Source organism: Tursiops truncatus, chromosome 4, assembly GCF_011762595.2.
Source record: "Tursiops truncatus isolate mTurTru1 chromosome 4, mTurTru1.mat.Y, whole genome shotgun sequence".
Classification (NCBI taxonomy): Eukaryota; Metazoa; Chordata; class Mammalia; order Artiodactyla; family Delphinidae; genus Tursiops; species Tursiops truncatus.
In genome coordinates, this window is record NC_047037.1 from 63,180,202 (window position 1) to 63,205,544 (window position 25,343).

A 25,343-nucleotide genomic window follows, 5' to 3' on the forward strand; every position below is an offset into this window, starting at 1 on the left:
ATTGACTATTTCCTTTTCCATGTTAGGGAAGTTTTCGACTATAATCTCTTCAAATATTTTCTCAAAGCCTTTCTTTTTCTCTTCTTCTTCTGGGATCCCTATAATTCGAATGTTGGTGCGTTTAATGTTGTCCCAGAGGTCTCTGAGACTGCCTTCAAGTCTTTTCATTCTTTTTTCTTTATTCTGCTCCCTGGCAGTTATTTCCACCAGTTTATCTTCCAGCTCACTTATCCGTTCTTCTGCCTCAGTTATTCTGCCACTGATTCCTTCTAGAGTATTTAATTTCGGTTACTGTGTTGTTCATCACTGTTTGTTTGCTCTTTAGTTCTTCTAGATTCTTGTTAAATGTTTCTTGTATTTTCTCCATTCTGTTTCTGAGATTTTGGATCATCTTTACTATCATTACTCTGAATTCCTATTCAGGTAGTTTGCCTATTTCATCTTCATTTATTTGGTCTTGTAGATTTTTACCTTGCTCCTTCATCTGTAACATAATTTTTTGTCGTTTCATTTTGTGTGTGTGTGTGTGTGTGTGTGTGTGTGTGTGTGTGTGTGAGTGGGGCTGTATTCCTGTCTTACTTGTTGTTTGGCCTGAGGCATCCAGCACTGGAGTTTGCAGGCAGTTGGATAGAGCCAGGTCTTGGTGCCGAGGCGAGGACCTCTGGGAGACCTCACTCCGATTAATATTCCCTGGAGTCTGAGGTTCTCTGTTAGTCCAGTGGTTTGGACTTGGAGCTCCCACCACAGGAGCTCAGGCCCAACCCTACAAGCTGCATGGCGTGGCAAAATAAAAAAAAGAAAAAGAAAAAAGGAGCAGTACAATAACAGAGAATAAAAAACAATATAAAATTAGAAAGATAAAAAATATATTAGGAAAAATAAAACTATAATTGAAACAAGGTAGAATAAAACCACAACAGAAAAAAGAAAAAAAAAGGAGGGGGGGAAACAAGCCAAAAGGAGCAGAACAATAACAAAGTATAAAGAATAAAATAAAATTAGAAAAATAAAAGATTAGAAAAAATCAAAATATAAGTGAATCAACAGCAATGAGTCAACAAGGCAAAACAGAACCCCAATCTAAAAGAGGAAAAAAAGAAAAAAAAACAACCCTTGGCTATGGGGGTGGAGTTTAGACGGGGGGGGGGGGGGGTCGTGGGGGTGGGGGTGGTGGTGGTGGAACTTAGGCAGGGGTGGGGTTTAGGGTGGGGCAGGACCTAGACAGGTGGGGCGGTGACGTTTGAGCGTGGGCGGGGTCTAGGCTCAGGACCTTAGGCTCAGCTGGAAAAGGCCTTCGGGGCACAGCCAAGGTGGGGCGGGGCCTCTGCTCAGGACCTGCGCAGAAAGGGAGAGGCTGCACGTGGAAAGAAGGGCCTCTGGAATGTGGAGTTACAGAGTTTGGAGGTAGGGCGCTGAGTGAGGGTGTGTGGGTGGGGTTTAGGCCCCGTGCGTTGGAGGGGGACCGTGTAGAGGTGGGGCCCTGGGTGGGGGTGAGGCGTGGGGCTTGGGTTCTGCACAGCAGGAGGGAGGCTCTGAGGACAGAGGATTAGACCCAGGAGCCCAACAGGCTTCCTGGTGCCTAAGTGGACAGGGAAAGCGCTGGCCCTGTTCCCTTACGTTCCTCCGTGCCCCTCCCCCACCGTCTCCCCCAGGGTCTCCCCTGTCCCGCTGGCCCCCTAACCGTGGGTGGGTCCCGCTGGGTGTAGGAACTCCTCCCCTACCCCAGCCGCCCCTCAGGGGTGCTGGTCCTGGAGGTCCGGCCTTACCTTTGCTCCCCTTTCCCTCCCTCCCACTCCCTCAGGACCCGCACGGCTGGAGGGGGCCTAGGTGGGCAGAGGATCAGGCCTGGAATCTCAGCAGGTTCCTGGGGGCCCAAGTGGACAGGGGAAACCTGGCCACGCTCCCTTTTGATACTCTGCCCTCCCAGTGGTCCCGCAATTTCCCCCATTGGGCGTGGGATTCTTTTCTCTCCCCCAGCTGCCCCTCAGCGGTGCCAGTCCCGTCCTGCCTCCACTACTCCTCCCCCCTCACTCTGCCCCACATCCTACCCGGTTACTGGGGGTTCCTCCCATCCCCTTCGGTGTCCGTGGCCCCCAACCGGTGCCTGATAGGTGCCCTAGTTGTGAGGAGACGCGAATTCCGCATCCTCCTAGTGCACCATTAATACAGACCTTAAGCAACAAGAACCACCACATGGCAGTACGATTTTCTAACCTTTTAATCCAGTCCCATTTCGTCTGGCACAAAGATATAACCTGAAGGATGAGTTGCTTTGTGTAACTGCCTGCTGTGGTGGGCACTACTTTACTGGTGCCTACAAGTGTTTAAGGAGAGGCATTATAGTAAACAGTGGAATGCATGCCAATTGTTTTTATTTATGATGCTTATTTGGACGACAAGGCCAGCCAGCATTTGGCCCCAGGAAGAAGCTTATGGCTGCATCCGTATCATCACTCCACAATGCGGCGGAAAGACTGGACAGCTGGGGAAGCTGCGCCCCAGTCGATGGGCTTCCGGTACTCCTTCTTGTCCAGGAGGTACTGCCTGCCACGGTAGTTGGGCAGCTCGTAGAAGATCCACGCGCCCTCCAGCACCTTACAGGAGTGGACCTCTCGCATGTGAAACTGCTCCATGATGGAAGGGCAGTCTTCAGTGGTTTCATACATCTGACCATTAAAATCCCCTTTCTCAAAGATCTGAATCTTATACTGGCCTCCACTAGACTAAAGAAACAAAGGGGGAAATGAACAGCAAACATTAGCAAAATCAACAGCAGGCCAGGAACTCAGAGAACAGTGAGGTTTGGGACCCACCATCTTGAACGTGAGATGATCTGAACGCCCATCCCCACTGTGCACTGACTGAAACAGCTGACGTTCAATAAGAAAAACAATTCCTTAAAATATACAAGAGGTAGAGAAAGTACTATGGAAATAAGTCACGTAGTCTTGTGATGAACTGACCTAAGATTTTATTGAAGCCTCAGCAGCCAACAAGAGACAACCACCCATTAAGAGGTGGGAAAATCTTAAGAAAACTCTTTCACGTAAAAGCAAAATGGCGGGGTAGGGGGTAAGAGACAGAAAGAGAGGGAGCACGCGCATCCTCTGCAGACTCACCAGGTGGACAGCCCTGCAGGAGCTGAGACGGTCATTGAGGCCCATCCAGTGCTGGTACTCAGAGTAGTCGCCCCGGGGTAGGATGTACATGTACCCAGCAAAGTTGGGCCTTTCATACACAGCCCAGGTGCCTCCTTCCACTCTAATGGAGTTGCAGCGACTCAAGTACATGTGGAAATCTGCACAGTCGCAATCGCTGTCATAGTGGCGGCCTTGAAAGTTTTTGTCTTCAAAGAAAGTAATCTGGAGCACAGGGCAAACAAAGTGGAAAAACTGAGGGGTTAAGTGGCTGTGTTGATAGAAAAATGAAAATTAAGAACACTTTCCCCACTTTAGGAATTCCTTTCTCCTCCATTTTGAGGAGAAAATATCTAGTTCTACCATACCTCACAACATTTGCCTTCTGGCAGACAACTTTAGTTAACAACAGGAATGAGCACTTTCTGAGGCCTTAAAACGAAGCAAAACAAAAGAATGCTCTACTGTCAGCCAGCATTTTCAGACTCAAGCTCATGGCTTCTTTCTCACTGTACTTATGTAATAAATTTTCCACTTTTCTATCTGTCTCTCCCACCGACACCTACTAGACTTCTTCCAAGGGCAAGGACCAAGCCTTATTTCAGCTATGGACCCCTATACCCTGCACTTGACAAACCCTCAACAAATGCTAGATGAAGATGAGTGAGTTCCAAATACAGAAATCCATTCTAGGTGATATGGAAGAGATATATAGAGAAAAAGAAAACACAGACCTTAGCATTAGAGCTTATTTTAGATGGATATAGAACATACAGACATGAAAATATATCATATGTTCTGTATTACTATTTTGTTGCCAACAAAGTAGTTGCAAAGTAACAAAATGACAAGGCAAGAATGTCCTTTGCTTCAAACTCTTACCAAGTTGCATCACAATCTTTGGGGTAAACCTCTGGAGCCTGTGATGGCACTGGGAAATATGCAGCCCTGAGAAACGGGAAATACTACGCCTGGGCTCTAGAGCTGCATCTCTACAATCAGCCCTACTATTTTAGTCAAGCCACCTCTCAGGGCTCCAGCTTCCCATCTGTCAAATGAAAGGACTGGACTAGATTTGAAGCCCTGGCTATAAAATAAAACTTTTCTGTTTGAAACAGGCAACAGAGTTCCCGGGAAGTCCCAGGGATTCATGATGCAGTTTCTGAAAACCACTAGAAAACCAAATGGACCACACAGTCTGTCCCTTCTTGTTCTGTAATTCCACATCCAAGATCAATGCCAGTTTATAATTTAAACTGAAATCACAGGTGTCATTGATTTGAGCAGTTAATTCCCTGGTGTTGTGCCGCCACCTTGTGGCTAATTTGCTTTATACGTTTAGAAGGAGAAAAACCATGTCAGCCATTTCAGATGAAAGAAGCAGACAGAGCCAGTTAGAGTCTGGAGAAGATTTTTGAGGAGAGGATCTTTGAGGCAAGGGTTGAAGGATAAGTAGGGGGTTTTCCAGAGGCAGAGCAAAAAGAACAGCTTGTTTACTGGAATAAAGGAGTGGAAGGACATGGCCCACTATAGGGACAAGTAGTTCATTAAGCCTAGTGCAGACTGAGCATGTGGTGAAGTGTTAGGAAATAAAGCCAGAAGTGACACAAGAGCCATGCTAGAATCCCTCTGGTGATGATGTGGGAAATGTAATGTAATGGTTTGTACCTAGAAATAGCTGATTGCTATGGGCGGAGGTGAGAGATGCTGAGGACCAACCAAAGGCAACTGCAATGTGAATGACCATGAGGACAGTCACAAGAAATGAGGATTTGGTGACTAATTAGATGCAGGGAATGAAGGAAGACACTAAAAATAGTTCGCAGCTGGGCCTCATTCTTTTTTACGCAGGTGAGCCTTTCTACATAGCAACCTACTAATAGCTTTTCCTTCCACTGTAAACTTTCTCCTTCCTGCCCTTCCCATTTCTCAACTCTTCCCTTTCCTGTTCCCTAAAAGGCTCCTTACCCTTCCTGCCCCTAAATCACCTACTTCACCTCCTTTCTTCCCTTCCCACAGTCATCTCGATCTCTTCCCGCTCCCTTTCCCATTTTAGCACAGCACAGATTTAGATACGTGGTACAGGTGAGAAAACAAAATCGCAGCACCACTAGTTAAATCTGGGTAACATTATGCATTGTAGAGGGTTGTTCTGAGGGTCTGATGGCACAGTGCCAATAGAGCAATTTTAATAGCTGCCTCAGGATTTCCAATAAGCTTTCGCTACAACTGTTACAGATAAAGAAGTTAAATGACTTGCCTAAGGTCATTAGCTAGTTACAAGTTGGTTGCAGGCAAACCAGTGGACAACAGTGCAGACTCCTGGTTAGTAATCTGTTGTTCATTTTATTTCACTTCATCTCCCTCTGTTGTCTTCCTACCTGCACAGCTAACTCTGTTCAAAATATACCATTTACTCTTAGCAATGGAACAAGACCAATCCTGAATCTCAGAGGCTTTTCCCAAAACCTGTGGCAAGATCTTCAAGAAAATCAAGGTAAACTCTCTTAAGAAGATAGATTCTAAACTTAATTAAATTTACCTTTGGTTTTTGGCCAACTATTCACCAAAGAAGAGGCTCTGCAAGGGATATGCCATGGGAAATTAATATCATCTTTCTTCCTTCATTGTTTCTCACACTTACTACCCTCTGCACACTTACCTGACTGACTTCAGTATATGAAAAGTGGAAATATATATGATTTTTTCCTTGCTGTCCGCCTTTCCAGCAGACCAGCCAACCATCCCAAGGCTGAAACAAAGCACTAGCATTGCCACAGAACCATTACTGAGCTCCAGGGCCAAGCTCTTCCTTCAGCAGCAGACCTTCCAGGTTTCAGGGCCCAGAGAATGTTGCACCTTTACTCAATTTCCATTTGTAGAAGACCATGAAATCCACTTTATGGTCAGCTGAGAGGTTGGGACTCTTGGACAAAAAGTTTTGTAGAGAAGGCTAAGAAACGTGCAGGAGATTTTCCTAGAAGTTATTACAAAATTACTCTAATTGTCAAGTTAATTTTTTGAAAAATAGCCTACTAATCCAATATAGCAGAGGGGAAAATGTCTTGACTATTCCACAGGTAACAAGAACAAACTTATTAAAATGCATTGCTTTTGCCCAGCCCATAACTCCTCTGATTAAACTGCTAGCAAGACAATGAGAAAGGGAGAAGAAATAAAAAAGTAAAAGATAAAATTGCTATTACTATCTCCTTTGGCTTAGCAAGCAAAAGTTTTTACTAAGTGAACAGACCAGCTACAAGAAATAAAAGAGTACATTATCCCTACACTGGAAATCATTGAAAGTGGGGCTGTTCTGTAACAACCTTCCCTCCAGGCACGTGGATAGCCCTCTAAGGACTTCAGATGCTTTTTAGTGGGATTTTCATGGCATATTTTTCAAAAACCTCAGAGCACTAAAGACACTGTCTCATTTTTCTCCCAAAACCTTCTGGATGCAAATACGACTATTAGTTCTATTTTCCAAACGGGAAAAAAAATCAGGCGCTCACCAGTTATGCAACAAGTTAACAGGTGCCTCCTGAAAAAATGCAATGCAAAGTGCCTGACATTGCCTATGTAGTTTTTGTGCCAAGGTGGTTAGTATGAATCTAAACATGAGAAAACAATTAGACAAGTCCAGATGTCAGGACTTTTTATAAGACACCTGGGTTTGGACTTTGAAAAATGTCAGTGTCTCACAACAACAAAAACTAGGGGGATTGCTCTATATTAAAGGGGCTAAAAAAAAGAGGCTAATGAAACTTGACAACCAAATGAAATTCATGACCCTTGACTGGATCCCACATCAGGGGAAAAGCCAGCCATGAAGCACATTTTTGGGAGCAACTGGAGGAAATGTGAATATAGTCTAAATATTAGGTATTATATTCTGATCAATTTGGAGGACCTGATAATGATATGATGTTTATACAGGGAATGCCCTTGATTTTAGGATATACATGCCTAAAAACTTAAGGCAAAAGTATAATGAAGTCTGCTATTTATTTCCAAATGGTTTAGTAAAAAGAGAAAGAGACACAGAGAGAAGCCAGATATGGCAAAATGTAAACAATTGGAGAATATAAGTAAGGGACAAACAAGTATTCATTTACCATCTCTTACTTATTCTTTTAAGATTCAATGGGCTTGAACATTTACACAGTAAAACATTAGGTGGAAAAATCAGGCACCAGAGGCTTTGCTTTAGACCTACAGTCAGTGAAGAACTAGAAAGAGAATGAAGGTATATTCCCTCATTCCCAAAGAGAATCAATTTCCAGTCCAATAATCGTGAGTCACATATTTTAGAGGCAATTTTCCTAACGTAAGTAAACAATTTTTGGGGGAAAAGGGATAAGAGTAGCTGCTGAATGAAGGGGATATGTAGGATTTAATTCACTTGATTGGTCCATCCGTTTTGGCCATTTAGAATATTAATGGTTGATGCTAAATTTCAAAAGACAGATTTTTAATTGAACACTGAAAGTTCTCTACTCCATATAATCCTCTTATCTGCATGTCTTATTCCTGTGGAAATACAGAGATTAGTTGCTGGAAGGCAGAAATCATGACGATATTTACACATTACATACCTGTACAGTATTCAACATAGTAAGTACCACACATGAAGATAAACCCTTAATAAATTATTTGGTAATTCTGTTAGAATAGAAAATAAAATAAGCATTCCTTAATCTTTTCTTCAATCAATCCCAGCCTTCTATCCACTATCATGCTCACCTCCAGGTGAAGAAGCAAAAGCTTTTCTCCATGTTTCTTTCAATGTACCATTAGGTGAAAAAGTGGGTAGGCTAGAAATCAGCATGACCATTTACTTACCTTGGTTCCAGCTTTAGACATTTTTGGTGCATAGATTGGTTTCCCCAGTGCTGAAATCCAGGAATAGCTACAGAGAGTTAGAGGCACAGAGACATTTATACTGGGTTGGTTTCAAATCAAACATTTGCTTAGTCAAGAGAATAGGATCCAAAAATTGAGTCAGTCATTTAGAGGCTATTGATGGTTTCTAGAAAAACAATCAGGATTATGAAATAAAGGAAAGCTTCAGTACCCTCTTTAATGCTTACCAAGCCTTGCTGCATTATAGACTTTGCTGACTCAAGACACCAAAACCCAGCCAAATTTTTCAAAATTGAAAACAGAAAAGTTCCTCTTACTTGGGCAATTTGGTTTTCTAGCAAGTAGCCACCTTGAAATCCCCCATGTCTTTTTTTCTTCAAAAGAACTTGCAGGAGATGAGTCAAAAAAACCACCCTCTAATTCTGAACAGAAGTGAAACATGTTCCAAAGCAATAAAACTGACATGACAACTAAAGGCAATGCATGATCTTGTGTTTGGAAAAAAAGTCAACACAAGTGATATTTGGGGGATAATTAGAAAATTTTAATACAGTCTATATATTAGGTACTACTATTGTGCCATTGTTAAACTTCCTGAATTTAATCATATGTACTATGACTATGTAAGAGAATGTCTGGTTTTCGGAAATACATGCTAATATATTTAGGAGTTAAGGTCCCAGATGTCTTCAACCTACCCTTAAATTGTTGAGCAAAAATAAAATAGTAACACTATACAGAGGGTTGGTAAAGTGAAAGTGGCAAAATGTTAACAGTTGGTGAATCTAGACAAAAGGCATGTGGGAATTTACATTCCTGCCACTGTTCTTTAAGTGTGAAATTTTTTCAAAACACACACATACACCCAAAAGATCCAGTCCACAAGAAAGGGTGCTACAATGTGTAGCCCGAGAGACAGAAAGTTACTGTGGAAATCCTGAATTTGCAAAGGTTTAGCTAAGCCCAGCTTGCCACCTGCTAGGTGGCATTGCTCTGCATGATATCATATTGGAACCTGTGTAGGGAACAGTTTTTGGTGCTTCATATACGTCTCATTTTAGGAATGAGATTACATCTTACTGAAACTCAAAGAAACAACAAATCAACTCTTCTCCATTTTAATTTTCCTGGTCAAATATATTCTTCTCAAAAGCCCAACTTCCTCATCTTTCCCCTTAACAAAGCCTCCAGCAAATATTTTTATAAATGGGATGCCCCTAAAATATATTTTGGTCAGCCAGAAAATGACAAATGTGCCTTGATATGAAGACTGTTGGTTACAAAGTATTAAGTTATATGCTTAGTTTTCTGAACTTCATAAACTTTAAAGAAAGTATCTAATTAATACCATTAATTTCATTAAACAATAGCGGTTTCCAAAAAGACACTTCTATTATTCCAGTGTTTCTTTATTTGGTAATGCTCTCCTTGCTTGAATTTCATCAAGCAAGTTTAAAATAAAAACTCCAATTATAATTAAAACACATTCTGAGGGTTAATTTTCATTTTAGAAATAAGAGATCAAGCGCTTTTAGATATAATTACTAATTAAATGGCCAAAAAGCATATGAAACAATGTTTATCAGCAATCAGATTCATTAAACTGGTAACTGTTTTACCTTAAAGAACATAGCTTTCCCATCAAATGTAAACTTTATTTTGATATAACATCACAGAATGACATTGGAAATCTTTTCTAAAATTAAAAGTAAAGCTTTATCTTTTTACTGAAAGGAGAAGATTACTTTTTAGAGTTTGTTTATTGAAAATTTGAAGCAGAAAGTGAAATGAAAAATAAAGATTTTATACAGTTTCATTGTTGCATACTTTAAGGACTAAAATATCTTTGTATAAAATCTTTCCTGCTATATTTATACTCCAAAAATCATACCTTCATTCCAATTTTTTTCTAAAAGGAGTAGTAATTTCCTTTTAAATAGTTACAAAGAACTATAAAACCTATTCTCAATTACTTTAATATTAACATATATACAATGCCTTCATCAACTTTTTCATTTTAGCATCACAGAATGAGCCTTCTGATGTTCTATAAACTATATGTTTATATAATAGAAGTTTATCTAAAATTCAATGTAAACAGTAGCAAATGACATTGGAAGGAAACTTAAGGAAAGGTCTTAAATAGGAAGAAAAATCCCCAAAGTCTCTTAAGCAGCAAGAGCACCTTTCCAGTTTAGTTTCAACACGTGCACCATCTTGCATTCATCCTCCTGCTTCCAGGGCCCTGAATATGAAAAAAACAAAACAAAACAAAAAAACTAACTTTCTACCACCTTCGTGTAAAAATAGGAAAAAATCTTTTTCATAAAATCACATAAATTGGTCAGATGATGATTTAGAGTGATAAAATATGTGAAGTTAAAAGTTAATTACATTCCTTTTCTCTGAGGGTCACATTAGTTCATAATAGAAGAAAAGAAATTCATACATAGGCATAAAGTAGCAGGCTGTGGGGTTAGTCTAAAGTAAGATTTCATCCTCTTATAGTTCCCATTTCCTTTGTATAATCGTCATCAGATTTCCAATTCTTAATCTCAGTATTTATTAACTAAATATTGTAAAATTATTTTTTTATAAAAAGTAATACACACTTTGAAAATGTAAACAATATATGAAAAATAAAGAATAAGTTTACGCAGCTTTGGAAAACAGTTCAGCGGTTCCTCAAAAAGTTAAACATATTATCTTGCAATTCTACTCCTCTGCATAGTATACTGAAGAGAAATAGAAACATCTCTACACAAAAATTTGTACACGAAAGTACATATAGCAGCATTATTCACAATAGCTAACAAGTGGAAGCAACTCAAATGTCCATCAACTGATGAACAAATAAAGTGCAGTATATCCGTACAATGGAATAGTATCCAACCATAAAAAGGAATGATGTACTGACACATGCTAGAACATAGATGAACCTTGAAAACATTATGCTAAGTGAAAGAAGGCAGACACAAAGGCCACATATTGTATGATTCCATTTATATGAGATGTCCAGAACTGACAACTCAAGCGACAAATAGTAGAAGTTAGAAGTTGCCAGGGACCAGGCGGCAGAGGAGATATGGGGAGTTGGAGGAATTGGGAGTGACTGTCAATATATACGGGCTTTATTTTTAGGGTGATGAAAATGTTCTGGATTTGTTAAATGGTGATGATTGTACAAACTTGTGAATATAATCAAAGCTGCTGAATTCTTCACTTTAAAAAAGTGAAGTTTTGGGCTGCCCTGGTGGCGCAGTGGTTGAGAGTCCGCCTGCCAATGCAGGGGACACGGGTTCGTGCCCCGGTCTGGGAAGATCCCACATGCCGCGGAGCGGCTGGGCCCGTGAGCCATGGCCGCTAAGCCTGCGTGTCCGGAGCCTGTGCTCTGCAACGGGAGAGGCCACAACAGTGAGAGGCCCGCGTACCACAAAAAAAAAAAAAAAAAAAAAAGTGAAGTTTATGGTATGTGAATATCTCAATAAAAATTAAGAGTAAGTTTTCTCCTACCCTAGACACCCAGTCTCATTCCTCAAAGACAAACACTGCTAACAATTTCTTTATATCCTTTCAGAAATTTTTAAGGCATATAACTAGCATAAAAATATGTGATTATCCCTTTCCTTTTTTCAAACACACGAGGCAACATTTTATGCCCCCTGCCAGCTTTCACCATCACCCCCTAGAGGTCATTCAGGATCAGCACATGCGGGTGTGCTTCATTCCTTTCAAAGACCATTCCGTGGCATGGATGAATCAGTTCATTAGGCACCTGCCCTTTAATGGGGAGCATTTGGCTGGTTTCCAGCCTACAGCTATTTCAAACAATGCTGCAATGAACATCTCTTGTATATGTATGTATGTATGTACTTATTTTTTACTGGAGTATAGTTGTTTTACAATGTTGTGTTAGTTTCTGAACATCTCTTTTAAACAGATCTTTACATACATGAATGTATCTGTAAGATAAATCTAAGAAGTGAAATTGCAAAGTCAAAGAATGTGTGCATTTTTAATTCTGATTTTGTCAAACTATCCTCCAAAAAGGTTGCACAAATTTACACTTTCCCCAGAGGTAACTGAAATGTCTTATCAGTGTTGTGTACTATGTTTTTGATCCTTGCCAATGTGATACATGAAAAATAGTATCTTACATTTCTTTAATTTTAAGTGAAAGTGAGCATCTTTGTGTTTGTAAGTATCTTTCTGTGAACTGCCTATTTATGTCCTTTGTGTTTTTCTATTGTTAGTCTCTAAAGATACTTTAAAATAGCAAAATAAGCTAATTTCTATTAAAAAAAAAAGAATACTATGTATTTGGATTAAATAACTTCCAATAAATTTGCCTGTATCCATGTTCTCTTCTACTGAATCTGTAGGTCTCCTAGAGTTTAGTATTCAAATCTTCATTTGGACTAATTCTGGTAATTTATTAATGCCCATATGTACAATTAACAAAGATTAGCTAATTTATTAATTGATTTATGTGTGGGATTATGGGAAAGAGGAAAAATGTGTCAGAAAGGGTAAGACTTAAAACCATATATGGGGAAGTACAGAAGAGCTTTGGACGGTCTAACTCGTGCCAGGCAAGAGACAAAAAAGACAAATTTGGCTATTATATTTGCCCGTAACTCTATAGGCTCCACCTGAATATTTTGCTTGGCCTTCTCACTATAAAATGTAGTCTATATGGGTATGTAAAAATCTGTATATGCTGCGGGGAGCGGTGGAAAAAATCAGCAATAGTTGGTGACATAATATTCTGTGTGGTTTTTTGGTATGCTTGTAATATCTCCCCCAATAACTTGTTTTAAGTGCTCTCCATTATAAATGCCTACCAGTGTTTTGATGAGGAAGTCTTATCCTGCTGCTTGTTTGGAGCCTGCTGCAGGGGGCACAAGACTGTCCAGCTGCTGACGATGTCCTGTATTAATCAACCACTCATAAAATTTGTTTTCCACAAGTACCTGGAACTGCTTCCTTTGATCCCTAAAATTGCAAAAAGAATGTAGCAATACTAATTCATATTAATTTTACTCCAAGTGATTATAAAATACTTTAATGGGATAAATGTTAAATTATTTCTACTTATCCATTTGTTCTCTCCAAATAACTGCTCTGTTCAGTTCTATACACTGAATCACCACCACCACCACCACCACCAAAAAAAAAAAGATTGGTCAGATACAATTCCCTCTTTGTAAAAACTTATCAGTAATTATATATTTTGTTCTACTGTGGTTATTCACTCAACAGATATTTACTGAGGACCAAGTGATGCTGGGTAGTGTTCTGACTGATGAGGATAAATGTGTAAAGAGAAGAGAAATGGCCTCTGTCCGGGCAGGTTTGCACTGCATGATTCTAGAGGGCGCCAGTCACATTGTGAACTATGTAGTCTGTGCTTCTTGTGGACTGAATATTCTAGTAGGGGAGATAGGTAATAAATAAAATAAATATGTATATGAACTTAAGTAGTTGTAAGTGGCTTGGAGAAAAATAGAGCAGAGTAGGGAAATCAAGAGTATTTGGAATACTAATTTAGAAAAAGGATGGACAGAAGCCTAAGATGACGTGTAAGCAGAGATCTGAATGAAGTGATGGATTAAGCAAAATAAATATCTGGAGAACATTCCAGGCAGAGGAAACAAAAAGTGCAAAGGCTCTAAAGTGAGAGAATATTTATCATGTTCAGGATAAGCAAGAGAAGAGAAGCTCCTGACAGCCAGGAGCTAGCTTAGCACCATCAGCTAGGCCTACGTGTAGCTGGGATCTGGCCTGCTGCTCTTCTGTTGAACATAAATAATCCCATAGCACACCAACAGGGGACAAGGCCACTATGGGACAATGCTAGATCAAGGCAAAAAAAAAAAAATCATTCCATAATCATATCTCAGGTCCAGACAAAAAACAAAACCATTTTGTGGTCCAAACCACAAAAATGACCGAGCATCACCCTTTCCTGGCTAATGAGTGACTGCTGTTTCTTTACAATTATAGTTTTAGCCCCTCTATTCCCTCCTCTTTAATATAAAAATTATTACAATACCAAATCATAGAATTACCCTCACTTCCAGATTGCATCCAACCCACAACAAAACCTTGCTTCCTACACCCCTCCCCCAAACCACCTAACAGCCAAAATCCAATTATCAGTTCTTTTAAACACGCTTTTACAGAGATGAAACTAGTTCTCTCCCTCCTTGTAATGAGTAACAAAATCCAACTTTATTCTACAGATACGTTCCTGGTGGTGTTTGGCTGGACAGCAATGACTAAGTAACACTATAGTATGGTGGGAGGGAAGTGAATGAGGAAAAGAATGACAGAAAATGAGGCAGAGAGGGCCTGGTAGGTACTGTGAAGGTTTTATATTTTATTCCAAGTATGATGGGGACCCATTAGAGGGGACAGAGCAGGGAAATGACATCATCTTATCACTTTAAAAGGATCGTGTTGGCAGTTTCTTTTCAAATTATTCAATAATTCTTCTGTCTTCCCATGTTCCCAAAGTTAAATTGCATGCTCTTGCTGGTTTCTAGTGTTATCATGGATCTCATCACTTCAACATGCTATGATTCAGAGTCAATATTTATTAAATGCTTACCACATTCCAGATTCCACACATGTGTATAAGCTTTTCATATGTGTAAGAAAATCTAGCCATCTAAATACTAGCAGCATCCAAACAACAGAATTGCTTTGAAAGAACATTCTTCCAATGATCCATTTTTATATCACATCGGTATAATGATTATATTATATATGACAGTTCACAGAAAACAGTAAAGACACTAAGAACCCAGGTTCTGGAACCAGGCTGACTAGGTGTGAATCCTGGCTCCTGTGTGACTTTGGATAAATTACTTAAATCTCTCGGTTCCTCAGTTTCCTCATCTGTGATAGGGAACTATTAGGAAGAATAAATGAATTAATACATAGAAGGTGCTTAGAACAGTACTTGGCACATAGTAAGTGCTCAATACATATTACCTATTATTATGGTCATCAGCACTATTCTGCTAAATTGAGAATGATCTGTAGTATTAGTATCCTGGTGGCTCAATCCATGAGATACAAACCAGGTGGAATGTTTGTAACAGATAACAGCAGTATTACTACAGTGGATTCCCAGGTAAAGCATGAGTTGTGACTGTTATTGATGTTTATATTTTTGGCAGGTAGCAACTGTTTTAAAGAATCTAAATGCAACTATGTAATTATATATTATATACTTCCTTCCTTAATCCATATGCCACAAGAATGCATCCAGAAAATACCATGGCTGGATCAAGTCTTTCTTCAACAATTTCTCTTAGAATGAAGCTAATTCTAACAGGGCAGGTCTCAGATTGTGGGTAAACAATCTCACCCAGAAGATGTGTCTCACAAACTCATCACCAAGCAGGGTGCCTTACACTCACATTACTACACACAGTACAGCACACACCACTACAGTGTCTTACACACACATCGTTACTATAAGTTATCTTATTAAACTTTTATATCAATCTCATCAGGTAGAAAATATACTTTATATATGATATAGCTAAGAGCTAGACAGGTCAGATGACACATTCAATGTCACACAATAAGTGGCATGATCTGTACTAATTCCTGAGTCAGAGTACTTTCCACTACAATATAGACACAGCTATCCAAAGAACAATACTAATTTTAACATCTAATAAAACCAAGAGATCTAATTAAAATAGGCATTTTTACTTACACATCAAATCACAGTTCTGGATCATCAGAAATAGAAACATTTTTAGAATGGCTAATTTTCCAAGATAATGACAACCAGAAGAAACAACAACAAACAAAAAGACTGATACCAAGCAAATGGAATCCAATTATTAAAGTAATAGTTTTTCTAAGTCTCAAGGACCAAGACATTATCAGAATATAGGACATTTCATGTAAACATCCCCCAAAAGAACTTGATACCCTTTTCTCAAACTAGCTCCAGCTCCCAAATGGACAATGCTGTAGAAGAAGCACCCCTCCATCTTTCAGTACTATGTTTCCTCTCCTAATATCTCTAACAAATAAAATTTAATTAAATACCAAAATACTTGTATAGACAATAATTACTTATTCTGAACATCCACTGCTTTTAAGTTGTACATGCTATTCTGTCCAGAAGAAAACTGATCAAATGTTTCTAAACTGGGCTCCAATTTTTGGAGTCATCGTTAATTTTCTTGTCTTTTTTACAAAATCTTGCACCAAGTCCAGCGTCCTGTCAAAGTATTTCTGGTCTCCACCCCCTTCATCTCTACTCTAGTCCAGTTTCTTAGTCTAGAATATTGTAATATCACCCTGACTTCCCTCTTTCAGATCTAAGTAGAGGATTTCCATATGTGCCAATCACATTTTTTAATCTGCCATAGCATCTAATAAGGTGGTTTGCATATTGTAGGCATTCTATAAATGTTCCTGAATAAATGAAATGGCTTTCACTCCATTGTTCAAAACCCTTTTATGGCTCCTATTACTTAACTCCACTTAAATCTAACCTTTATTGCCTGATATTCAAGATTCTACATAATCTAGCTCAATCTACCCATCCAAGTTTAAATATCATTATCCATAACCAGAATCTTGTTTCAGCAACTGATTTCCAGGATACCTGAAGTCTGCTTCTGCTTCCACATCTGCTCCTCTAGTGCTGTTAAAAGTATGCTGCCCAACCCTCACTTCTTCTCCAAACTCTGCTCATTTTTCAAGGTCCAACACAAATTCTATTTTTTCCATAAGTCTCTGACCACCCACACTGATGTTTTCTGAATCTTTATATATGGTTTATATATAGCGTGTCCCTGGCTTCTAGAGTTCAAAGATCAAAACGCTTGAAATAAAATTTTGTGGTGGACATAATAAACTATAACAATCTACTATCACAAGCATGTTATTAAAAATAAAATATTTTAGTACCCCCAAAGTAAAAAGTAATTTCAGAATAAAAGACAGTATTCTAAATTGACTTAAATTTAGCATTATTTTAAAACACTGTACTTATTTTTCACATTTTACCATGGATTAGGAAAATTCTGACAAAAACTGGCATTAGTCCATGGACCAGCATTAGGAGTCCACCCTTGCACGTCTGCCTGTGGAGTGGTGGAGCCAGGAAACCTGTATTTTCAACGAGCTCTTTGGATGACCCTGATGCACAATGCAGTTTGAGAACCACTAGTATAGTGCAGAGAAGTAAATTAAAAACTAAAACCAATCCATTTATGATTGACCTTATATATGATCTTTCATTCATTTAAGTCTTATATCTGCCAGTTAAACTTAAGCTACTTAAAAGAAAGGAATCTAATACTTGAGTATCCACTTGCTCCCATCCCCCAACCAAACTGTGCCTGGGATACTGACCTTAGTGAAAGACACACTATGTCTTTTTGATTTCTTTAGCACAATTATAAACATGTGCAGGTTCATTTGCTTTCCCATGGAGTTTTACATAAGACAAATTACTACTTTTAGAAAATACTCACTTTGTCAAACGAGCCTCCTTCACAGTTTTCTGCCAGGTCTGTATCTTTTTTTCTCTTTGGCCCAGTGCTTTCTGATATGCAGATGGAAGACCCCCAGGTATCTCTGTTGTGTCCCCTTCCATTTCAAAGGGAATAGTAAACACATAGAATTCACATGGTGCTAAGAGTCGGAAGACACTTGTGCTGCTGTTCTCTCTGCACACAATCATGGGATTATCCCAATAGTTAGGCACTGTAGCAAGGCCAGTCCTGGCCATGTGGTCCTCCAGCATTGGGTAATGGGTATGAAAGGGGGCAAAAGTTACTCTCTGGTTCCCAGAGAGAATAAGTGGGCGTGTAGGTGTCAGAATGTGAAAGATGCAACCTGCTGTAGAAGAGATGGACAGACGATGGCAAACAGCAATGACTTTAACATTGTCACAGCTGTGGAGATGAACAGCAGTCTGTACAGGGCCCAGGATGAAGGTGCTATTCCTGCACTTCTCAATTGTTACAGATCTGAAAAATGAGGTAAATTTCTCTGAATAAGAATACGATGAAAAATATCTGACTACAATATTATTCTGATGGCAAATAAAAGGACAAATCCTGATCCAAAGAAAACGTCACAACATCAAAACACCCTTGCTTACCGTAAGGGAGACAGAAGATATACAAAAGTCTCGTTGCAACGATGAATCTTTACATGTGCCCCCACCAGAGTATCTGAGCTCTTGGCCAATGTCTGCTTGTAAACCTGGCTCATCACCACCAGGCGGTGCATCCTAGGGGCCACATGAGTATTACAAGCAATCTTAGCTCTTTTGGTCGTCCCTTCAACTATTTAAGAAAAATATAAATAAATGAGATTGTTTCAAAGAAAAACAATCAACCATATGAGGTTACACATGTCTCAAATTAGACCCGTGTGAGGTTTAAAAAAATGTTAGATTTGGGTGTTGGGTATGCCATATTATTCTCTGTGCTTTTCTGTATATTTGCAATATTTCAAATTTTTTTGTTTTTTAAAAAAAGGTTAAACCTATAATCCATTCAACATTGCCTATAGATCTAAGATTTTTTCATGCCTACCCTTTAACTTAAGCAATGTGCCTAAGGCCATATGGCTAGTAAGTGGCAGAGCTGGCCCAACTCAAACAGTATCTTCTCCAACCAGCCTTAATTTATCATCCCAACTCTTAAATAATCTCTTTAAATTGCCATAATACTAATTCTGAACCCCTCCTAAGTTACTCACCACATCATTCCATGAATTGTATTTGGGTTCACGTCTTTACTCCTAGGATCATTACTAAGTGAGAGCACATCTTCCTCTCGAACATGGTACCTTAAACATAAACTCACCCCTCAAGAAATCTGTGCAGGCTGCCCTCCTAACACAGTCCCACCATCACATCATTGCCTTCTCAGACCGTACTTCCCAGAAAACCATCAGGATACCCTTGTAAAGAAAATTGGCCAAATGTGGAGAGGTCACATAGTATGCTGTTCTTCTTTTAAAACAATTCTTATTGTTTCCTTTTATTAGAAAAGTAATATATGGCTACTGTAGAAAAATTTTAAATACTAGTAGTAAAACAAGATAAAAATTATTTGTAATCCTACTATCTAATATGTTTTGGTTTAATCCTAAAAGGTCAGATGTCCTTTTTCCTCCAGTGCCTACCTTAACAACGTTTAAAAACTTACTTATATTCTTTTACCAACATTAAGAATAATGTAGTATCTCCTGTATATTTGTAGGAGCCTTACGTATCTGAGAATCTGAGCTCACGCTAGAGCAATAGCTTGGTTGCATATATAATACTTGGGTCACTGTAGATGTTGCTCAACCATTTTCTGGTTTTCAGAATTATAAACATTTGATATGAAACTGATTTTTTTTTTTTACATTTGCACGGAAACTATTTTTTCTTTACCTTTGAAACTCAGAGATTGTGGAAGTATATTCTAGTTTTTTCCCATTAATTTTGCTTGGCCTTAGTACAGATACCTACTTCTCTTTAAACTTCTATCTGGGCCCCTCTTCTCTTAAAACTTCTATCTGGGCCTGAAGAAGTCATACAGTACCTGAACCTATCCCTCTAGCCATCCCTGGACTATCAGGAATAGATACATTTGCAACCAAAGTGTAATTCTCTCTACTATGAATTTAAATTTCCAATTTAGAAATAGCTAGTCTGCTTGTGTCTGTGTAGCTAAAAAAGAATCTCATCTTTACACCAATTCTATGAGGTTGTAATTATGGAATGGCCAGTTTCTGGTAGGGTGCCTAGAAAATAGGAAAGCTTCAAGTAAATGAGCATATGAGAGTGAGAGGGGGAAAAGAGTCCGAAAAGAGAAGAGCAGAGCAAAGAAAAGGACCAACCGAAGTTGGAGTTTCTACTAACTGCAACCAAAACAACCTGGACTAATGAATCAACTCTCTCAAACTGTTGCAGCCTTGAGAAAAAGTCATATACAAAAGAGACGTTCCCTTTTTCTGTTTTATAGTAGCAATATTTTTTAGGTCTTCCACAAAAGACATGTGATCATTAATACACCAGAAAACACTAGGTTCCTTAACCTGTCATTCAATTTAATATAGATTAAAATATTAATAAATACCTTGGTGAGCCCAAGCCAATTTCTTCCCAGACTTGAGGCAAGCAGATACACCAAATGGATTCCCAGTTAAAGAGGCTCTCAACCAGGCTTCCAGCTTGTAGAAAGAAAAGGCCTTAGAGGTCTTTGAGAAGCCACTTTCTGCATGTAGTGGTTGCCACAGTGCAAGTTCATAAAGTGGATATATCTTCCTGGCTCCACTCACTGTACCTTCAATAAGAAAGCTGAGTGCTACAACAGCTTCTCGAGAGACTAGACTACTATGGGTTGAATGAAATGATGCAGTGAGTTGTTCTGGATCTACAAGCAGTTCAAGGAGATCTGACAGATGATCACAGACAAAAGCTTGGTGACTGTAATCATTCCAGTTCTAAAAAATATCAAAAGAAAGCACTTTTAACAGATCAATGAGATTGAAACTCATTGTTTCAACAGAACAGTAAGACCTGAGACTTTTATATTTTAATTATTTTGTATTTATACTTTGCCTCATCCTCCCAAAAGCATTTAAAGTGGCTATATAAACCTTATAAAGATTTTCTGTGCACGTAATAGGTATAAACAGATTCTCTCTCTACCTTAGATAATTCAAAAGTAATACTAGTAGCTAACCCTCAGTGTGTGCCAAGCACTGTTATAAAACCTTTAACATATTTATAACTAGCAACAGTCTTACGATAGATGCTATTACCGTGTCCATTCTACAGATGAAGAAATGGAGATACAAAAAGGTTCAGAAACTTGCCCAAGGTCACACAGCTAGTATTAAATATTCTAAAAGTTTCAGATCAAACATAAAAATAACCGCTTCAGACATTCATTTCATGAAGCACTAGGTTTTTTTTTAAATTTACCTTCTCAAATTACAGAAGGAATTTCAAAATCTAATGAAACAAGGCAACTGATCTTACAGTAACCAGATTTAAGAGAAGTTATAACCTTGGGGGCTTCCCTGGTGGCGCAGTGGTTAAGAATCCACCTGCCAATGCAGGGGACAAGGGTTCGAGTCCTGGTCCGGGAAGATCCCACATGCCGCGGAGCAACTAAGCCCGTGCACCACAACTACTGAGCACTCTAGAGCCTGTGAGCCACAACTACTGAGCCTGCGTGCTGCAACTACTGAAGCCCGTGTGCCTAGAGCCTGTGCTCCGCAACAAGAGAAGCCACCACAATGAGAAGCCTGCGCACAGCAATGAAAAGTAGCCCCGCTCGCTGCAACTAGAGAAAGCCCACGTGCAGCGACGAGACCCAACGCAGCCAAAAATAAATATAAATAAATTAAAAAAGAAAAGAGAAGTTATAACCTTGGGAATAAGCTTTGAGTTGGCAGACGTACCAATAACTTGGCTTATTCATTTGACAGATATGTGATATGAGCAGTGTTAAGTGATGAATTATGCAAACTAAATAAGACATAGTTCCTGTCCTCAAGGAATTCAGCAACTATGTAGTGAAATGACAATATAAACAAATAACTATAACACAGTGGGATGAGACCTATAGCAGAGATCTGTAAGATGTTCTATGAGCATGAGAAGAACAAAGAACTTCATTTGGGGAAAACAAATCTTAGTGAAGCGCTGTTTGAATAGATTCTTGATTGACGCTGGTAGTTATGCAAACAGAGCAGGGAAAAAAGCATTCTAGGCCTAGGGAACAGCAACCAAAGGCCCATAGGAGTAAAATCACCTGCTGTGTTCAGAGAAACGGAAGTTCTGGGTGGGGTGTAGGGAGCATGCTGGGAAGTGGCAGGTAAAGGTAAAATGGTAGGCAGGGACCAGTCACAAAAGGCTCTGTATGAAATACTAAGATATCTGGACTTTATTTTGTGTGCCAGAGACACAAACTATTTTGTAAATAGCTATACCATTTTTCTTTTTAATAAACTCTCATTTGGACGCCAAAGAACATTTCAAAGCAGAGCTGTCCACAGCCTCACCTGCTCTTCCTCCCTCTTGCTGCATCTCCCTCCCCCATGGTAAGTAGGCCTAAGAAGGCTCCAAACAGTACAAGATGAAAACAACAATGACAATGAGAATTCACTGATGGAGTTCTGACAGGAGATGGATACAAAGGATCTGTATTTTAGAAAGTCCAGTGTAGTAGGTGGGCTATAGATTGAAAGCAGGGTGACCAAGTAGGATCTAATTATAGAAATCAAAGCAAAAAAAAAATGACATTAGGGCCTATACAGAGGAAGAAAAAGGATAAATTTTATTTTGGCTGCACCTCGAGGCTTGCAGGATCTTAGTTCCCTGACCAGGGATCGAACCCAGGCCCCCGGCGGTGAGAGCACCAAGTTCTAACCACTGGACTGCCAGGGAATTCCCAAAAAAAGGACAAAATTCTAAAGAGTTATTTTGAATGCAGAATCAGTAAGACTTGACAACTAACTAGGTATGGGTGGTGATAGAGAAAGCAAGGGTGGCTGGTGGTAACTTTCACTGGAATGGGGAATACAAGATAATTCAAGTGAAGGGAGATTCTACTGTAGGGACATACAATCATCTCCCAAACTGAAGTACAGGGAAACCTCATCAGAACTGGAACTGGAAAGCCCTCTTGAACCTGGTTCTCTCTCAGGTCTCTCTGCATGTCTGTTCCATTCTCTTCTTTATCTCAGAGTTGCTAATCCCTCATAACTCCAGGTCACTCACGGATGTGGTAGCTATTCTGGTCCCAATGCCACATGAGCTACCAGCAAATACCTATCACCAACTGGGTAATTTCTTCAATCCCTGGGGTACTGATTGGGCCAGATCTTCATTTCAAATCAGACCAATTTCAAATACATACCTAGGAATGGGTTATTCTAGTCAAGTGTCCATCCCTGGTCCAATCAGTTGCTGGGAGAGGTCATGCTATAGCACAAACTAAAGTCACCATATACTGGTGCTTACGATGCAACAAGTCTCATGCTATGTATTACTGAATTCTCACAGCCATTCAGAAACAGGCATTATCATCTCCATTTAGAGAAAAGAAGCCAAGCTAGAGAAGTTAACTGAGTTGCCTACAATCATGCGAAATCAAATTCATTAACATTTGCAAAAATGGGAATGCTAGTAAGAGTAGAGTGAACGATTTGCCTGAAAATTATCTAAGTGATTTTTGTGTCGTTGCAGGAACTGAAATCACTTCTCTATCTTGATTAAGATTGCACATATTGATTTCGTTTTATAATTAGGAAAAGAAAGAAAAAACAAAACAAAACAAATCAAGCCAACAAATCTCTGGCTTATATAAGCAATTCAAAGTAATTTTTAATGAAGGCAAACTGTCTCCCTCACAAATTGTCTCTTTCGGAGAAAGAGATCATAATTTAAACAGTACCTTATTATGACAACTGGATTTTTCAGTCAGGTCAGGAGACTGAGATCTGTGTCTGGGACTAGGCCACTCTTCTCCAATCAAAGATGTCCTCAGGGAGACCTTGTTTAACTGTTGTATATATAAGAAGAGCAGAAACTGTAGGGTGTCCACTGAAAGCTGTCCAAGAAGAAAATAAATGATGAACACATGTCTTAAAACAACATCAACCACTATTAGATATAGTAACTAAGTAGATATAGTAAAAGAAATTCACAACAGTGTGCTGATCCTAAGAAGACAAATGTGGAAACATTGCTAGCGTTGGATATGTATGTCTCTGATACCCAGATGTAGGAGTTTCTAAAACTAATTAAACTGGAGTCACTTATTTTCTCAGAAAGCTATGTAGCATCTATGGCCATAGTCATTCTCTCCCAAAACTGATGAAGTGGAAAGGATGAAGTACATACTTTTTTAAAGTATATTATTTCAGAAGTTTACAATTACAATTAAAAAAATACTTTGTAATCTGAATAAACAAATAGATGAAAGAAAGGAAGAAGGAAATTTAATCAAGACACAGAGGTTAGTTTAACCTGATCACAGACTTATCAAGAAAGTTCAGGATATCAGTGCAACACCTGAAACTGTACGCAATTTTTTGGTGTATATGCATTTTGTGGGGAGTAGGCCTCAGGTTCTCATCAAATTCTTAAAAAGGGTGTTTGACTTAAAAAAAAAATACTACTGGTCTGACAGATGTTACGTCATTTCTTATTTGAAGAAGGGTGTGGTTTGAAGCTCAGGATTTGAAGCTCATGATTATCCTCATATACCCATTCCCATACACATACAAGAGAGGCAAAAAAGTGAAGTAATACATCTGGGTCTACAGCTATTTTCACCCCGATTCCCAACATGGCTAAAAATCAGTATGCCTAGAGAACTTAAAAATATGATTCTCAGGATCACCTAAAGCTACCAATTCAATCAGCTGTCAATGTGGAACCTCATGAATCTATATATTTAAAAAAATTTTTACTTGCTTAATTAAACTTTTTGAGGTAACTGCAGTTTCACATGCAGCTGCAAGAACAGAGAGATCCCATGTACTTTTTATCCAGTTTCCAATCTTGCAAAACTATCATACAACAGCACAGCCAGGGTATTGACACTGATGCAGTCAGGGTACAGAACACTTCCATCCACGCAAGGTTCCTTCATGTTGCCCTTTTATGTATAGCCTTTTATTCACGTGGCAATCCAACACAGGGCATCTGGTTGGATGAGTCTCTAGGCTGCTGTCATCTAAGCAATGACTCAGGGATCTAGGCATTTTCTGTCTTTTGAAGCCACTATTATACTAGTGGCTCCACTTCCCACCCTACCTCACCCCTTCTTTAGCCCCTAACCACTTATCTGTTCTCTATCTCCATAATTTTGTCATTTCAAGAATGTTACATAAATGGAATCATATAGTATGTCACCTCTTGGGATTGACTTTTTTCACTCAACGTAATTCCCTGATTTTATACATACTTCCATTTAACAATTATTTGTTATATTATCATTATTCCTTCATATACCTGCCTCTCCATGAAACTGTAAGATCTTTCTCTTTTTCATTTTTATATTCCTAGTAACTAGCATAGAAACTAGTACATAGTAAGCACTCAAAAAAATTGGAGCTTCTTGAAGGTTTTATTCATATCTGTATACACAGCACCCACTACTGTACCTAGCACATAGTAGGCACTCAATAAATGTTTAATTAATGAAAACTATAATACCCTTCTCCTCCTGGTTGCTTGCAAAACTTTTTTTTCAATCTCCAAACCCTTGTTTAGATATTATACCATGTGGTAGAGACTGGCTAGATGCTAACTAAATGCCTTTCCTTCCTGATCACACA

The 25,343-nt window shown here is 39.0% G+C and overlaps 1 protein-coding gene across 13 annotated transcripts in view; it reads right to left on the bottom strand.

The window, feature by feature from the left end:
• Positions 1–2,355: 2,355 nt before the first annotated feature.
• Positions 2,356–25,343, bottom strand: part of LOC101337885 (gamma-crystallin S) — a 28,409-nt gene continuing 5,421 nt past the window's right edge. For 4 of the 13 annotated variants that reach the window (XM_073803992.1, XM_073803995.1, XM_073803994.1 and 1 more), the window contains exons 3-9: positions 23,453–23,608; positions 20,123–20,489; positions 18,148–18,334; positions 17,516–18,013; positions 7,980–8,046; positions 3,120–3,362; positions 2,356–2,723 (exon numbers count right to left, since the gene is read on the bottom strand). In XM_073803992.1, coding sequence (XP_073660093.1) covers positions 2,451–2,723; positions 3,120–3,362; positions 7,980–8,046; positions 17,516–18,013; positions 18,148–18,334; positions 20,123–20,489; positions 23,453–23,608 — 1,791 coding nt within the window. In that variant the 3' untranslated portion in view covers positions 2,356–2,450. Of the gene's footprint in view, positions 2,724–3,119; positions 3,363–7,979; positions 8,047–9,391; positions 10,246–12,844; positions 12,996–17,515; positions 18,014–18,147; positions 18,335–18,859; positions 18,957–20,122; positions 20,490–23,452; positions 23,609–25,343 lie in introns of those variants that run through there. The other 9 variants (XM_073803998.1, XR_012331420.1, XR_012331419.1 and 6 more) reach the window with 9 other exon arrangements.